Genomic DNA, 18472 nt, shown 5'->3' with positions numbered 1-18472 from the left:
CACACAATGCATCTTGCTATGTCCATTTTAATAATGTGCAGGGGTGTTACATTTTCCACAGAGGCCAGACCACAAAATCAATACAGACACCAGACTTCAGGCAGCGGCTATAACACTGTAGCAGCGCTGAACCTTCCAAATGACAACACGACTGTCATCTGTTATACACTGTGGAGTATCACTTACAAATCTGCTTCAGATACAGTTATGTGAAAAGAAGCAAGCAAAATAAATAAATAAGCGAAGGGAGAACTGGACTAAATCCAATCTTCAGAGAGCGAAGAAGCCAATGAGGTGAGAGCCACGCAGAGCGAGGAGGGGGAAAGAAGGCCCAAGGTATTCGCCCATGATCCGGATGAAAATGTCATATTACGTGCTGCACTCTGTCTGCAGAGCTCACGCGTCACGTGCCGCACGATGAGAGGCCAGATTCGCATCAACATTCAAATATCCTCTAAATTACTCAGCAAATCTGCACACACAGGGCTCATGTGTATGAATGAGAGTCTGCCTGCGTTAGAGACTGTCTGTGTGTGTGTGTACACATCAGGGAGAGGGGAGGCGGTGAGACAGACAGTGAGGAAGTGGGAGGCTGAATCAATTAATAATAAACTTCTTGAAAATGTTTGCACATATGCAAATGGCACGCATGTGCACAACAGCGTGGGTATTGTTCGCGTTCACATGTGCGAATCAGACGAATCTTTAAATAACAGACCTGGGGGTCGATATATGTGTGAGACATGGGCGCTCTCAAATTACCTCAGATTACTGCCGACTACTACCAATGCCGGGTTAATCGAAGGCAATTTGCATTTGGCTGATGGGCAATTTTAAAAGTGTCTCCCTGATGATGTTGGAGGCGAGGTTGGGTTTTTTTTTTTTACTTCTTTCCTCCACAGAACATATGTTCACAAGAAAAAGAGAAGAAGGGAATGAAAGAGAAGGAAATGAGATCCGAGGGCTCAAGGAGACAGGTTCATAATGAAGGGGAGGCGATATTGCATGGACTCAGAAGGGGAGGATTCAGATGAGATGCAACGAGATGAGAAGGATGTGGAAAAAAAACAACAACCCACACTTCAACAATGGTTGCGAAAGAGAGATGTACAATTTTAGCAGGGGCTGTTCTGTGGGAGCAGCACCTCTACAGTCTGTAGTGGCACAGACCTCAGAAATGGGACCAGCTCCAAATTGAATGGCCTCATGTGGCCTTTGCTACAGATCATAGGGAACACAACATGCAAGTACAGAAGCATGCATAGACACACACACACACACACAGAAAAAGAGATAAACAGAAAAAGAAAGCAGGAGCGGGGGAAAATGAGCTTAAGGAAGAGAAAACATCCCAGGAATTGCACTGCCTTGAATTAATCACTGTGCTTACACCCTACAGCACCAGGAGCCAAAAGCAGGTGCTCATCTGTGGGCTTGGAGAGACTCAGGCTTTCAGATATAAAGCTCTACATGAATTTGTAACCGCAACAAGAAGAGCAGGGAATGAATTAAAAGGATGGCATGCTTCACAAGTCATCTGTGGCCATGGTGAAGAGATGACGGCACACGGACTGTCCTCACATCAGCTCATAGAACACTTTCTGGCACATAATCACTCATTAGGGAGTCAAACATTAGAAAACGGTTCAAATTAAACCATGAGTTGTATCTGTAATATTAGAAAAACAACAGTATTCAGCCATATTGCGTTTAATATGTTACTCTCCTTACAGTATTAGTGAGTTTCAGTATATATGTGTTATAATAAACAGAATCTATTGCTTCGACACTGTGCTTTGCCAGCTCGGTGTGGGTGTTTCCCGCACTTGCTGTTGCCGGCTTGTGAGGTTAAGTGTCTGGATTTACCGACACATTAACTGGAAAGATTGATCCTTCTTTTGGAGGACAACGACCTAAATGGTCGAGTCAATTTTCGCCACTGCAGAGCTTGCCGGCTCTGTCTGAATCAATTCTGTAACCTTTCTGAAATCCAACAAAAAGAGAAAAAAAAAAGGTGGGATGTTTGTGTGCGTGTTGTTGTGCGCAGCGGGATACAAAGCAACTACCCCCTCCGCATCACTATTTGCACCCGCGCACGCGGTTTCCACTCACCAGCTCGATGAGCTCCTGGTAGCACACCTGCCCTTCTTCATTGCTCTGGACGAGGGCTAACAGCATGTCCAGCTTGGATGGGTCCAGCTGCAGCTCATGGTGCTCCACCAAACTGGTAAAGTTCTCCACTGCAATGAAACCGGTGTTCTCTGGGTCCAGCTGAAAATAAATAAAAACACAAAAACAAAACCCTTGGAGTAAAAACTGCAAGGCAGCCGCTACAATGCACTATTATGCATCTTTATTTTTTAATAAGCAGGTGTCAGTCTGCCCTCTGGGAGAGCACATCAAGTAATAGACAGCTGGGGTGTACCAGTATTTACAGACACAACAGAGTCTCTTCGGGGCTTGACACCAGATTTCATTAAGCTGATGCTTATATGATATCTTTAAAAGACACTTTAAACCTCATAAAAGGAGCAAATCCATTGAAACCCAACATGTTTGTCTGTTGAAAGCAGCAACAAGAGAAAGGCGAGTTTGTCATTCTAGGTTTCCTAAAAACACGAAAAACAAATCAAAACCAAAAAAAATCCTGACCGACTTTTCAGTCTTATTCCTGTGTGGGTGCCTCCTTTGACTGCACGAGTCTGTTTTTGGCCACATTTGCGACTCACAGTCAGTGTGGTTTTTTATAATCGCCACTCACAAAGACCCACAGCCCCGTGGGTTATTACTGCTGATGTCTGTATGCCAGAGCTGCTCCTTGTAATTGATTTAAGCAGGAGAATGTCATAAAATCGTCTCAGTGTTTTTGTTTGAAATAGCACCAGGTTAAAAATGGCTTGTAAAGTATAGGGTGTGTGTCTATGCTTGGTTTATGTAATGTGGGTCCCCCCACCCCCTTTTTTTTCCAGCATAACATACAGCACTACTTCATTTTCTTCTCTTTGGAGCGATGGAGCGTTAATTTCTCATGCCCGCTCTCCTTAGTGCATCTGTGTTTGTGAGACTGTGCCCGAGGACAAACCGAAGCAGCACAAAGAGACCGCATGGGAAGAGTCCTTGCTGCTTCTCTTTTGACTGTTTCCTGCATGCTAACAGTGCCTCATTAGGTTCTGGAGAGCATACCGACGGCCTTTTGTCGCCCCAGGAAGGGAGGGGGGGGTGAGGTGAGCTTTTCAGATGTTGCGTCAGGGTGTAGTCAGTCATGCTGGATCATCGTTGGTCGTGTCACAAGTCCATGAGAAGGATCTGATCTAAAAGCTGCCTTAGTCTGGACGTGATCTGCACCGACACTGTGTCGGTCTCTGCTGCAGGAAGCTCAAAGCTAAAGGCTTTACTGCTCAACGAAGGAGCAAAGAACATGAATCAGGGAATGCATTGGTGTGAAAGTGTGCATTTCAGATTTTCACTCCCTGGACACTGTTTAGTCACCTGGGAGAGCGCTAGTGAAAGCAGGAATCATAGTAAGTTTTAATGATTTAATTAGGATGAGTGTTTTCTACTGCTACGTGATGAAGTGAAGGGATATTGTTAATACTCTACAACCACTAAATAACTCATCACCAGGAAAAAATAAACGTTATACCCTCAACAAAGTGTTTGTACTCACATAAACGTACTAAATTTACATTTATGTTTGACTGACGACTGTTTACACATCACATCTTGACTGTGAATGTGATAGCCAGCACTCCCATGGCAGACTGGAATGAACATATTACCAAATTTGTGGACACAAATGAACCAAAATAGGAACACCCCCCACCCCCGTTTATTTTTAGGTAATCTCCTTAACTCTGCGTTCCACGGATGTTTGTTAAAACACGGCCCCGTTCTTCCCTTGAGGAGAACCGAGCGCAGCAGCACAGTTATCTTCAGTGTTGATGTGTAGTGTACCAAGATCATATGTGGGGGGATATAGAGGGGGGAGGGGGTGACAGCAAGGAGGCAAGAGGTGAAAAATGGAAGAGGTAGGTGGGTGGTTGGCGGGTTGATGAAATGAAAGAAAATGGAAAATGCCGAGATTAAAGTTGAAGGACGAGAAGGTACGAAACAAGAGGGGGGAGATGAACGGGAGAGCGCCAGAGAGGAGACGGGACTGAAAGTAAAAATGCCTCACTGCCGTCTGTGCACGTCTGGCTAACCCAGCGGTCTGGCAGAGAGTCCTCTACTTCTCTTTCCTATAAGAAGGCTGTGACACACTCCAGTGCTCTGCATCCTCTTGCCACAGAGGAGAGATAGATCAGATTCTAATGTGCTCCCGGCTCAGCCCGGGCTGACAGGGGGAACAGAGAGCCACACTGGGGACGTCTGATTACTGTCAGCCTCCATATGTCAGCACATCACTACCCTACACATACAGCAGAAGCGCACAGGCACGCTGTATATGGCTGTGCACATTTACACAAACCACAAGTGTTGACACTGAGCTGTCATACCGCACAGATACTTCTCCCTCCATGGTATGACCTTATTTAGGAAGAACGTCACACAGGGGGGGACTGTCTGCAGAGGATACACGAAGGTGGAGGATTGGTTCTTGTAGCCAATTAGGGTTATCAATTACCAAGATGAGGCACACTGAGATAAATGAGTGTTGGCAAGGAGGGCCTGATTTTTTTCTTTTTCCCCCCCTCCCTTGGACAGGCTGTTGACGTGCATGAACAAGGGAGCGGGGCAGAGAAACAGAGGGAAGAAAGGGTTTGGAAGAAGGAGGGAAAAGCACTGAGAGGGAAGCAGTTATTGAAGCGATCCAACACTGGTGAGGGCGACACTGGTGAGGGCGACACTTTGACAAGCTGCATGCGTTGCCATGGTTACATGGTTTGCCTGCGTGTCATCCCTTTCTTGCATTTACCCCTACAAACATATTGGCATTCGAGAGGCAAAGGAAAGACACAACAGGGAGGGGGGCGAGAGAGAGAAAGGCTGTAAAAAGGGGAAAGATGGCAGGAAGGAAAATAAAATGAAGATGGATAAGAAAGAGACCAACGAGATAAGAATGAGGTGGTGCTACGATGAACTCTGGGTGTAGATGTAAAGGGAGGCGGAGCGGGAAATTATGATGGTGTCGAGGCAGACGGATCAACCGAATAGGGCTGCCTCAAGAGCAAGTGTGAGGGAGTGGACAAGACACAGGATGAAAATGTATACATGAGGAGGGTAGAGAGGAGAAGAGTGCTGACTACAGGGAAATGATCTCAGTGTTAACCCCTGGGACCTCCATTACCTTCAGCACAGCGACTCTGACTGACCCCAGCCAAAGACTGATTTATCTGTCTGTTCCACAGGAACTCGAGGGCAAACCCTCGAGAACAGGGACAAACCACAACCCCCCGGCTGTGACACGGATACAGACAGCAGTGCTGAAACATGGTTCAGCCATAACATGAAAACCACTGACAGATGACGTGAATTAACATTGATCATTTTGCTGTGAAAACCTCGAGACCTGGCATTCACATGGACGTTACTTTGTCACGTTCAGAGCCTGATTCATGGATGCTCATCTTCACAACCCACAGGACGCAAAGGATCCTCTATTAACGTCCGAGTGTCAGACACTGAAGGACACCCTCCAGAGGGTATGCATCCAGAGCTGTTCAGGTGTCACAAGAGGGACGAATACAATAGGGCAGTCGGTTTAAATGCTGTGTAAAACTGGTGTATAATCTTACATGCAGAACACATGACACTGACAGTTGCTCTGTAGCAGTAATGGAGCTGTAGCTAACACTGCAGTGACATTATCAAGGGCAGAAAGCAGAGATGATTAAAACCGTCTACAGCTTGTATCCATCCACTTTAATCTTTACTGCTTTTTGGGCTCTTTGATCTAAAGAAAATTATTCAGCAACAATACTGATGACTGATTGATTAAAGTACACAAAAGCTCTTAATTTTGGACTGTGGATCTGACAATAAAAAGCACAACAAGGATTCTATTTTCTGATGAATACCGCTTTTAGTTTTCAAAATGTGTTCAGTTGTATAAACTTTAAGAGAAAACAACCCCTTGCTCCCCTGGTCTGTGACCTAAGAAGACACTTTCCTGATGAGTTTGTTGTCTCAAGTTATACTAAATACTGCATGATCTTCATTTTATAAATTATTGTCGTCAGAGTCAAAAAGCAGGATAAAGAAAAACACTTTCATGAGTGGATTTACAAGTCTCTATCGAGCAGATTTGAGCAAAATTGTTGCTAAGTCTAATTAGCCCCACACTAGTCATATTTGTACTTTCATAATGTGACTTAAGTAACCAGTGTACTTATGGCTCCATCTTTTATATACAGGCTATGCACAATAGCTACAAGTAGTAAATGAATGGTTGCTTGATAAATAGCATTTAGTCGTTGGAAGGATAGTGATTTCAGTAACTCCTAACTAAGAGGAACGTAGCAGCACTGCTGGTGTGGCTCCCTGGCACACACTCGGTGACACCATGCTAACCCTGTGGCGCGCAGCCCAAAAAAAGACAGTCCACTTTGGTGTCTGTGAACAAGAGCATCAAGCTTGAACGCTGCTGTGGCATTTACAGGGCACAGCGTATTTGCATGACATCAGATTAAAAAAACAAAACCCTCTGAATTGTCTCTGCTGCCCTCGGGATGCACTGGTGTTCACCAACAACTGGGCCACTGACTCCATAATTATCACAATGCTTGTTCTGCGGTGCTATTAATATCAGCGTGTTTTTAAACTTTACCGCTCTGGTGCTGCGATGTCACAGGCCTAAGATCTAAATCGCGTCCAAACGGTGCAAACGGTCATTGGACTCCACTTTCTTGTGTTAAGACAATACAAACACAATCCAGCTGAATGCAAAGAAGAAGAAAAAAAGAGTGGTGAACAGAAATGTGTCAGAAAAGCATTCAGAACCCCAAGGCCTTATGGGTGAGATCTAAATACGATTAGACCTGAATGCTTTCGTGGCTGAACGCTGCCAACCATCAAGTTACCTTATCAGGGACACTAGAATAGAAAGGCCACCGTAAGCACGCGTGTATGTGTGAGGCTGCATAGGCCAGAAATAGCCCACGCTCAACACTACAACCTCCTGCAGACAAAGACTAATAAACTCATGTTTCCACTGTTGTGCTCGCCTTCTTCTCCCCCTGCAGCATTTTCATGTGGTTCAGTCTGACAGACCCGCAACGACCCCTCTCTTCAGACCTGCAGTCCTCACATATGCATAAGACATCAAATCTCCACCTATAGTGGTTTCGGAAGACTTCACTGAAACTCCCAAATGCTTAAAGTCTACAGCAACTGAAAGATGCTCGATCTGAGGATCTATCAGGCCAAGTTTGCCTCAGTTTTCCAGTACATAATTGCAACATTCCTGGCTTGGACCTATCCTCCAACATATACCTTCTATTTGCCTCTTGACTTGACTGTCTGATAAAGGAATCACTCGAAAATGAAGGGAAATAGTATTCAAGTTATATCCAAATCTATTTTTCTTTAAAAGTGAAAAGACGGCAGATTCGGCAAGCTAGACAGCGGAAAAACTAAGAGGCGACGGTGACTGCATGATCATCTCCCTTTACATCCGACTACAGTTAAAATACCCTTGAGAGAAGCACTTGATCTCCAGGTGCACTTGTAGATTTGCTTAGAAGCTGGCAGGATATTGCTGTTGTTGTGGAAAGCCTCCAGTGAATGTGACAAGAGAAATCTGGAGGGCAGAGCTGCATCAAAATGAGGCATGTTCAGCAAAACATTTTCCTGGATAAAGATGAGGGGAGGAAAGTGCTCGATGTTTAGGCAGGCAGAAGGCTTTGTAAAAAAACAAAAAAAAAAACAGGCTTTCCTGCTCTCTGTCCAAATGCTGTTGGCAGATTTCACCTCATTTTAGTTTAATTAGAGAGACCTTTTCCAAATCAAAGGCCGCCGCATGGAGTCCCAAAGGTGGAGAAAGTCTGTCGTGAGCCAGTGTGAATGATTTTGGTCTAGACTTGAGCTTAACAGAACAGCCAGCTCAGCTGTGGCCTTGCAAACTGACTATATGCAAATACTGGCCAAAGCAAAAACAAAAAACATAAACCCCTGAATCAATAAAACAACTAGTAATTTACAGTGTGGAAATATTGGCTTTGTCCCCCGGCTAAAGACCTGTTACACTGAAAATGGATATTGACAGAGATTAGTCAGCCTCACATTGCAAAGTATCTGTGAAGGAATATGAAATGTGGACAAATCAGTAATGTATTTAATCTTAAATCGCGTATAGAGTGCATGACTCACCGGTGCCACCACACTGCATCTTTTCAAATAACCCACACAGGCTTTTTCCAATTACTTTAAAAATCACACGCATTCATAGAAAACGCAACCGTGCACGCAACCACAGACACACATGCATCCTAAGTACAAAGTCTAGATGTGTGTGTCTGCGAGGCAGTTTACTGTGTAAGCACTTTAATGTTAACATGTTTGCAGTCCCTTGAGTCAATATGTTGCAGATGAGCCACTCGTCACCCCCCTAGACTCTGCAGCACACAATCAATTTCTTCCTTCTTGGACATAATGACTGTCCATACACTCTGACAATCAGTGAACGCCCCCAGTGGGCCGGGTTCTCATTAAAAACAGAAGACATGCGAGTTAAAAAACAGACATCAAAATCCAGCTGAACTTCTGCCTTCAAGCAGCACAACCCAAGCGTGCACACGATTTTTTGGTTGAAACCATTTTGGTTTTGGTAAATTTGGAGATGGCAGACCAAAGATAAATATGACTGAAGAGTAAATATGGCAGCTTGGCTTGAGGACAGATGTCAAGAGGCACATTTTTCACTGGCCTAAATATAGTCACAAACCCTGTGTTTCAACTTAGCAAGAACCTCCAACATGGCTGGGGACAACAAAAAAAAAGAAAGATGGAAAAGTTTAAAAACAGACACTGTTATTTGGCCTTAAAGGGGAAAAAATGTGTATATACATATTTATATAAAACCAGGGCTTCAGGGAAACTGTCTCAGAAATAAAATGTTAAATAATCCTGCAAACTCGAAACCCTCGGGTGTTAATATTGGGTGTGTGGCAAGTGCAGCAACACAACCTAAACTGCAGGAAAAACAAACACGACCATACACATGCAGAAGGATTGCTGCAGCATTTATAACTGACCAAAAGACTAAAATCCATCCTTCATTTAGAGAATACAGTGATCTGTCTATCCAAGCATCCATTCATTCAGTATATTCAGTATCCATCCATCAGCACACACATCTCCTTCATAATTCCTTCTATAGACCGTGACATGATGGTCTCCCTCCTGCTGTGGCTCAAGATCTGACCTCACATTCTTGTGGCCAACATCGGTCCGAGACGCTTTCATTTGTGCCCGTGCACGCACAGTCCCTGCTATCAATCCCAACATCAGTTCTCAGCACAGCCTCCATGTCTCAGTCCCTGGGTAGACGGCGAGGTGGCCGGGATCCTGTAACCATAGAAACCTCTGCCGCTGCTTCCTTGCTTACCTGCTCTTGTATGAGCTGAAACAGGGAGCTTCTATCCATATACTGGCCAGGGAGGTGAGAGGAGCCGCCGAGGACAAGGGCATAGGGAGGAGCGAGAGAGAGGAGTGGTGGTCTGGTTGGAAAGGATGGGAGAAGGTGGAGGGGGGAGATACGGTTAGGTAGCCGCTGGTGCCTAAATAGTAGCGTCAGGCCGTTTCGTTACTGCCGTGTTTCCCCCCCCCCTTTCCTGTTAATGGTCCCTGGGTTTTCTTGCTTGTGGCGTCGGCGGGGTGATAAACGGGGGTGCTGAGTGCTCGTCGGGTGGTGCAAATGGGCTGTGACTCTGCTCCGTGTCAGTACAGCGTGGCGCGGTGGTAAACCCAGCTTCAGCAGACGACAGGCAGGCACGCAAGGCAAGGCAGATCCAGCAGCTCTCATTCACTCTCCTCCTCCTTCTTGCTCTCCTCTATCCCATTGCACTGACTGCTACCTCTCTCTCCTGCTCTCCCTCTCTCTCTCATCCCTCTCCCATCCCTCTCCTCACACACACACACACACGCACACACACACTGCACCGCCTGCATACCAATGAGGCAGAGGAGGGAGGCGGCCTCTCGCTTCCAATTGCAGGAGGGGAAGGAGTGGCCAGGGGCTGCGGCTCCTCTCCTCACTACAAGTAAGGCGTCTCGGGGAGGGAGGAGAGGATGGGTTCCACTGCGGCTTTGCGCTTACTACTGCTACAGACACCCCCCACCCACACACACACGCACACACACACAGACACACGTCTGGTCTGTTACTGACATTCATACATACACAAACCCACACAGTGTAAACAAGACAAAAGCTACTAATACACAGACATATGGTAAAATACTATCCATGTTGTGTCTGTCAATTTCAGTCACACACAAGATGTGTTGCATAAAGGATCACAAGGAAAAAGAAATACTGATACCACTGATCAAAACTTCACTGTTCTACAGCCCTTTACGTCTTTGTTCTAATTATAATCTCTGGCACATTAGCTCGTTGTAAGGACTGCTCTAATGATCAAACGGACTCCCACCTCCAACACACACAAACATGAAATTGAATCAGACAGCTTGGCTGGCTCACTGATCGTCCACTGAGCTCAGACGAATACCACAACAACAATAACACCGACCCAGAACCCTCAACGCAACAGTTCATTAAGTAATATCAGAACAACGGTTCAATCTACAACACCTGACGGGTAATAAAGGCACCGCGTGCAGGGAGGAGAACATAAGAATGGCTGAAGTTGTTAGCGCTCAGGTGGGCGTCAGACTTTTCTTGAGCTCGTTTAAAAGGTGTTTTCTTTCTGCACAAATCCGCAGTGACCCCTCCTCCTCAGGACAATGGTGATAATGCCAGTGTAATGTAAATCTCAGTTTTATTTTATTTTTTTAAATAGTGACAAGGCTGTGACTCAGGGACCACTTCCGCTAACAGATAATGGGTGAGGCAGGGATGTTTAATGTCTTCTGTGTAACTCACAGTCCCTCTGCTTGCTTAACTGATTGCAGTGATTGCACCGCATGTTTGGACCTTCCTCTTCATATAGATGCAAAGTGGTTTATAAGTTCTCTTCAATGTGAGGAATAAATAAAAAGGAATAAATAAAAAATATATATACCTCATTACAAGGACAGTATTGTCTTGTGCTTTATTGGGTCAGATGGAGCCTGCGAGCTATACAAAGCCATAAGTAACTGCCGTATTTATTCTAATGGCTTTGGCCTGGGCCACAGTGAATATGGCATAGCTCCCAGACCTTCCCTTTGTCACCTCCCATTATGCCAGTCTGACACTCCTGTTTGAACAAAACCTTAATAATTACCCTCCAAGTCTATGGAGATGACAGGATTCCATTTTTTTCCCTCCCTGCGTGGAAAGACTGAAGTCACGCCATGAGGTTCTTTGTTCGACTACTAATCAATGTTAAGAATTAATTTGTCTCCAATACTCGGTAGTTGTGAGCCTGAATACGACCGATCTAATTACGAGGTCACTGCTGGAGGATCTGCAAACTGCAATGAGTGAGACAGATTGAAAAAGCTGCCAAAATGAACCTGGATTCAACTGTTGCCTTGGTAACCTCAAAGGACTTCCATCAAACAATGATAGACAAGTAAAAAAAAATATATCCAGTGCGGTAAGAAAAACAGCAGAGAGCCCTCCTAAGAGAAACGCCCAGACTTCGGAAAACTGAACACAAAAGGTGAATTTAATGTAGTCTGCATGAGGTTTCTTAGCATAGAAATCCAAAATTAAACACATACGGCACTATTCAGCCACACTACGTCAAGTCAAATGCCCTCGATGGAACAAAATGGCACTTGATGCAAGTAAACAGCATTTTCGGCGGTGTAAATAAGATGCCAACAAGGCTCACGGCCCCACCAAAGGTCAAACAAGCATCATTGTTGCCATTACTCCGAAACCAAGTGACATTAGTCGACCCACAGAAAATCCCATCTCCGACTGCCTGAAGCATCCCCACCTGAACGAGCTCGACTAAACCCTTCACCTCTGGTGGATGGATGCAGAGGGCAGGATGAGCCCAGGCAGACCTGCTCCTCTTTAACAAGCCCTGAGAGCTGCAGACAAAACACTGGTGTAGCCTCTGTGTGAGAATGGGGAGAGAATAACAAGGCCTTTCAGGGTAGGCAGAAATGCACATTAATTAGACCACCAGTCTACACTCTTCCTCACCAGCTTAACGACCTGCAAGTCCATAAGGCAGGTGTTTGTGAGAATAGCTGTCCTTCAATGAAAGTGCGGTAAGATGAAGCTATAAATGAATGCCTTAAAAGGTCTGAATTCAGTGATCTTAATTATACACAGGCTGTACTAGCATTATTAGCACGAGAAGTGGATGTGTCTCTTTACAAAGCAGAGACTCCAAACTATGGATTCATTTTAAACAGGGTGGGGAAAAAAAATCATTGTTTATCTTAAACAACCTTTAAAAGACTTTTGTTAAATCTCGGTTCAATCTTTATTAAATCTAATTGATATTCAGACCTGCTGCTCGGTCTAGACTGAAAATAAGGCTCTGTTAGCGATGCAGTTTTGATTGTTGCAGCAATGTGAGGTTCTACACAGATTTTATATCTTTTTTTTAAAGGACTTGGTTTTAATAACACAGCATCTGGGAAGAGGCAGCTGTCACATGTCTGCTGTGGAGTAAATTCTTTTAAAACACAATTGAGCAAGGTTTGATTGGCTAAATCTAGAGTTTTCATCACTGAAGACTGGAAGTTATTGGAGTCACTCTTTTCAGATCAGATCCTTAGGTTTAAATTTGACTTCATATGTAAGGAATCGACAATCAGTTTGAAAGTTACGCTTCACCCTATAAACATACTGTGTTAAAAGCTGGAGTACACGCAGTTATGATGTTTTTATATTTGTTTCATTACTCTAAGTAAGGAGCCACTATTTCACAAAATAACGCTTAAAAAAACCCAAACAAACGATTTGCCATCTCAGTGTTTGAAAGACGCCCGTTAAACAAAAGAGGCAGAAAAATCCGTTTTGCCTTTTGTTTTGTTCCCTTTGTGGAGATGTTTGTTATGATGTGTCATGTGTCATGCCTAGTATACCATTTCATGCAAGATCCTTAAACACTCCAGTCAATCAAAAGCTTGCACAGTCACTCGTGAATGCCCCGATATTGCATACTGCTTCAAGATGATACACTATACCTCTTGAGCCTTTGTTTACCTCGCTGTACCTCATATTCAGTAAAGTAAAACATCTCAGCCAGACTCATCGATTCCTGGCCCAGTCTAAGAAGAGTATAAACCGCGCTGCAGAAAGCAATAACAAGAAATTACCTGGTGAAATCTTATTTGTCTGGTTTGTTGAAAGGGGAGTAGTGGGAAGGAGACACATCAGCACCTGAGGATGTTTCTGTGTGGACGCTCAGCTGGAGCGCTGTCCGGTGCGCGCTGGGAAACATTCCTGGAAAACAACCGGGGGAAGAGAAAGTTTGTGAATTCACTGAGAGAAAAGAGACAATAAACTCAGGGAGAGTGGCTGGTCTGAAAGTTGTTTTGGAGTGAAAATATAATCCAGTCTGCACAATATAATGAACGCTCAGCATGCTGCCAGTGTGCTTGATCTCAGCATTTAAGTGTTGCTCTATTGTTTTCTAATCTAATCGTCTGTAAATTAAGGACACGGCTTGTTCCAGGCGGGGGTTTTCTAATAACCCGTTAGCCTCCGCTAGTCACAAGGATTAAAATAGATGAGGGGCTTCACACTCAAGCCACTGAATGTCAAGCAGCAGGTATTGTGCAATAGAGGGAATCACCCACATGATAAAAAAATAAATAAAAATGGCAGAAAAATGAATCAGGTCACTGAATGACACAGTTTTAATCCAAACTGTTCTACTTAGAAGATTTCTTGGGGACATAAAACAGAAGAGGAGGGGAAGAGGAAGGAGAGAGTCAGAGGAAGGAGGCAGAAATTGGAGGGAAATGAGGAGGGGGGAAGGAAAAGCAGAGGGGAAAATTACTAAAAAGAGGAATGTATTATATATTCTATGATCTCTGCCAACTCTGATTCATTTCATAGGAGGGCACTAATTACTAGTAAGCTCCACAATACTCTCTTTCTCTCTCGCACACACACACACACACACACACACACACACACACACACGCACACACGCACACACGCACGACTCCTCTTAAAACATGAAGTGCAGATTAGACCCAAATTTTGTTTTCAGTGCTACAAATGTGGTGTAAAACTCATTGATCTTCTCATTGATAGGATTGGGAGTCATGGAGAGACCTCTGCTGTTTAAGGCTGCAGTTGCACCATCTAAATCCAAGCTTGTCCTCCACGTGCTCTCATGTGGTTTACACATGCAGTACAGCGATGAAAGTTTTAGGCCCTACAGATGTAAATATTTCTATTCAATGTGCTGCACCGCTCTGAACATCAGAGCCAACATGAACATCTTGTCTTCAGCGGACAAGAAGAAGAGGGGATCGTAAAGATGCCCCACAAAGCCGTAACCTCAGCACCAGTGATGAAGTGATGAAGGCTGATCAGACTAAATGCTGATAATTATTGGTGGTATAAAACAAAACATCTGGGCAGAACTGCAAATGAACAAAACAACCCAAGTGTCTCTACTGCCTGCATTTACTTTTTCTTTTTTAACCATCTACTTTCATCATCATCAGACACAAGCATAAATTTCTGACACGGTTTTTGTAATTTGTGCTAATTTAATTCCCATCAAGTCAGTGATTATGTTGATAGATGCCAAATGACACAATTTCTAGCGTGTGCTTAGATTGCTGCTGCCCTCTGTTGGTAAAATCAGCACCTCAAGACACCAGAACTGCACTCTGTGCAAAACTCTTCTTCCAGATTTTCTGAAAAACAGTTTGCAAAATATTCTGGTAGCACAGGAAAAGCAAAAAACAATCAATCACATTTTAGTTTTTATAGAAGATGTTGAAATAAAACCATGAAACTAAAATGCAAAAACAAAAATAACCCCAGACGAACAAAAGAAAAGCTCAATTAAAATGAAGTTGGCCCACATTACACAGCTCAGAGTAAGTGCCTGACTGCTGCAGCAGCTCGTTTTGCTCATGCTCTCTACCTACTGTAAGTCCCAGTGTATTAAAGGGGCAAAGGTTAAAGTCAGGATTAGAGCTAAATTCAGCATTCTTTAAGAGTGCCAGTGTCAATCAGATGTGACAGCATATAACCAATATGTCACTATAAGTGTTTGATTACAAACTAAATGCTAAATGCTGCTCTGGTTTAGTCTTATTGTTACTGAGAAAGAGAGAGAGACACTGCAGACCAATTACATTTTTAATAACAGTTATCACTTTGGCTCTTCCCCAGTTAAGAATCATTTCCTGTTATATTGTAAGTTTTTTGAATGTTTGTTGCAAATTAGCAACTGCTCAAAATTCTTGTTTCAGATTTCCACAAACAGGAAAAGCCAGAAAAAGCACATTTTTGCTATTTTCAAGGGGAAAAAAAGTTCTGTTAGTCGGGCTCTGGATGACATAAAAACAAACCCGACTGTAAAACATTCATAACACAGACAGAAATTAGATTTTTAAATGCAAGTTGCCAATGCTGCATTTGTATATTTGACAAAGTCAGTGTACACTCATGGGCCACTTATTTAAGTACACCTTGCTAGTACCTGATTGTACCTATAGAACTGCTTTAATTCTTCATGGTGTAGTTTGAACAAGGTGCTGTGATGTTTAAATGATGCTCAGCTTGTTGTAAGGGGCAAGAAAATATCCCCCACACCATTACACCACCACCAGCCTGAACTGTTGATACAATTGCAAATTTGCAAAGTGCCCAAACGACCCATTCACTGCAGATAAAGACTTAAACTTATTATTGGAACTATTTGTTTCAGGTAGTATGGAACAGGATTTTGCCTGTGCCATCTCACCTTAATACGATAACTTTAGTTTACTGAAAGAACTCCAGATGGCTGCTTGATCATCTTTTGGCTCAGCACTTCAGTTAAAAAAACCCCAAAACAATCTTTCAACTGTCAGCTGACAATACCTCACCAAAGCCTCTGCTGGAGTCGCTTCTGCTGGTGTGACTGACAGCTCACAGGTGCTCTGACACACTGTGTCCAGTGAGCAGCCTGTTATACGAGAGGTGGTTTGACAGCTGACATTGTGGAAATAGTTAACTACTCTACATAGCGAAATGACAGAGGGCGTTTTTGAAGAGACGCTCACAAAGAACCTCTTGGTGCGATGCGAACTGACGGCCTCTGTTGATTCGGATGCGCAGCAGTCAGCGCAGCACTTGGCCGTTGACACCTGCTCCGACATCGAAGCGATGACACAGCTGTCAAAACCAGAATACACACTTAGACGACTTCGACGGAGAGCACACACACCCAGCTGGCCTGAAGACAATATTAAAACCACTGGAGTGTCAAAAAGCTGTTCTCACTTTCTCAGCAAGGCCTAGTGTCACTGTGGTAAAGGTCTAATCTCACAGAAAGCTGTGACAGCGTAAATGACAGCTGAACTAAACAATGTCCACCTCAGATTAATAACTGGCATTTTGAGCCTGAACAGGGATAAAATGATGATATACAGTCCAGACAGTAACATTTTGGGCAGTTGCACATTTTTCTCACTCTTCGGGCCCTCTGCTGCATCGCAATTCAAATCAACCTGAGAGATTTGAGTCTCAGCACAAACTGAAGGACAGACAACCTGTCATACAGACGGTGCCAAAGGTTTCTAAAGTAGTGAGACACATCATAAAGTAAACAGACTCATCTTATCCATGCACAAAGCTGACACACAGTAGAGGCGGTCTTATATTGATTGGAGATTTGTGGGTCTAACCCTGGCTCCTCCAGCCTGAATGCCAAAAGTATCCTTGGGCAAGATACTGAACCCTGAGCTGCTCTCCGATGTGTTCATCAGAGTGTGAATGCTGGATAGAAAGCACTTAGGTGTGGAAAACAGTGTGTGTGAATGGGTGCGTGTATAAAGCGCTTTGAGTGCTCAGGTAGAGTAGAAAGAAGTAGAGTAGAAAAGACCTCTATAATTCCATTTCCCTTAAGTGAGCAAAAACACAAAAACAAACTACTTTCAGCTGTTCCACAGCAGGTCGATCTGCATGTTTGATTTGGCAGATTTTTGCTCTGGATAGACTTCCTGATGCAACCAGATTAAGCAAAAACGACCAAGCTGAACGTCATGAAATTTGGTGGAGAGAAGTGTAAGAATGAGTCTACTAACTTTAGATCAATTTAACTGGATCACAGGTCAAATATTTCACAATTTCTTCCTAAAAAGCTCTTTGGTTGCTTTGGCTGTGAGTGGGGGAGTTTTGATTAATTTAAGAATTCATCTTGTTGCTTCCATCAGCTGTGAAGTCACAGGAAGATGCCACTGGGCCACTTCTTTTGTCAGCCTTATTAACCCAACCCAGGAAAGAAGCACCACCATGTTTGACAGAGCAGCTTCAACTCTTCTCATTTCTTTGTGGATGTTTGTGATTTACACTCAGTTTTTTCTGCTTCTAAGGCTTACCAGGGGCTTACATTTTATAGATCCATTATGATAATCAGCACAACAGTTGTGATCCACAGCAGCGTGAACCAACAGAGAAATGACACACAGCGTACCAAACACACACACATTTGTCAGCCAAGTGTCCGATTACTTCTGGAGACTTGCCATATTGCCACTATGTGCTGAAACATGGCACAAATGGTTCTTTCAAATAAAACCAGCCAGACTAAAGCCTAGACTTGGCAGTCTGAAACATTTAACTGGTGAACTTTTAAAGAAGCCGAAGCACAAAGCCTGCAGAAGAACAAAAATGTGCTGCTGCACAAACACTAAAAGGCTGGCCTGCATTCAAGTCTATCATAAAGCAATGCAAAACAGCAGATTTTAAGTAAAGTGGATTTATTGGAAGGTGCGAGTGTTAAAAGATTAACAACGCTTCATTTCATATTCGGCCTTGATTTGCCCTTTTCTAGCATGGATAAATTATACAGTGTACAAGGATTCGTGTTTAATATTTAGGTTATTCTGGAAGCAATGTTACACTATCTCACATGCAGATCATGGTACAGACCATCAACTGATATACTGTGTGGAAAAGATGATCTTGACAGGTAATAGCTCTGGTTTTTGTTCAGTGTTTTACACTGTTTAGCAGGAATGGGGAAAAAATATTCACACAGCATAATATTGTGAAATTTTGTTTGTCAGTACTCTATCGATACAAGGACACCAAATATCAATATTTTATTACATATATTAAAATACTCTAGAAATGCTACCACCAAGACAGCTCATACTGCCTGATGGGAGGCGAGCTTTCTGCACTAGTCTGACTATAAATACAATAAATAATTTGTCTAATTTA

The 18472-nt window shown here is 43.6% G+C and overlaps 1 protein-coding gene across 1 annotated transcript in view; it reads right to left on the bottom strand.

The window, feature by feature from the left end:
* rhbdl1 (rhomboid, veinlet-like 1 (Drosophila)) overlaps window positions 1–9946 on the bottom strand; it is a 47053-nt gene extending 37107 nt beyond the window's left edge. Inside the window, exons 1-2 of the mRNA XM_031739407.2 lie at window positions 9545–9946; window positions 2113–2271 (exon numbers count right to left, since the gene is read on the bottom strand). Coding sequence (XP_031595267.1) covers window positions 2113–2271; window positions 9545–9583 — 198 coding nt within the window. The 5' untranslated portion in view covers window positions 9584–9946. The remainder of the gene's footprint in view (window positions 1–2112; window positions 2272–9544) is intronic.
* Window positions 9947–18472: the final 8526 nt, after the last annotated feature.

Source organism: Oreochromis aureus, linkage group 8 (genome assembly GCF_013358895.1).
Source record: "Oreochromis aureus strain Israel breed Guangdong linkage group 8, ZZ_aureus, whole genome shotgun sequence".
NCBI lineage: Eukaryota > Metazoa > Chordata > Actinopteri > Cichliformes > Cichlidae > Oreochromis > Oreochromis aureus.
The sequence above is the reverse complement of the archived record's forward strand: the minus strand, read 5'-3'. Positions and strand labels throughout refer to the sequence as shown.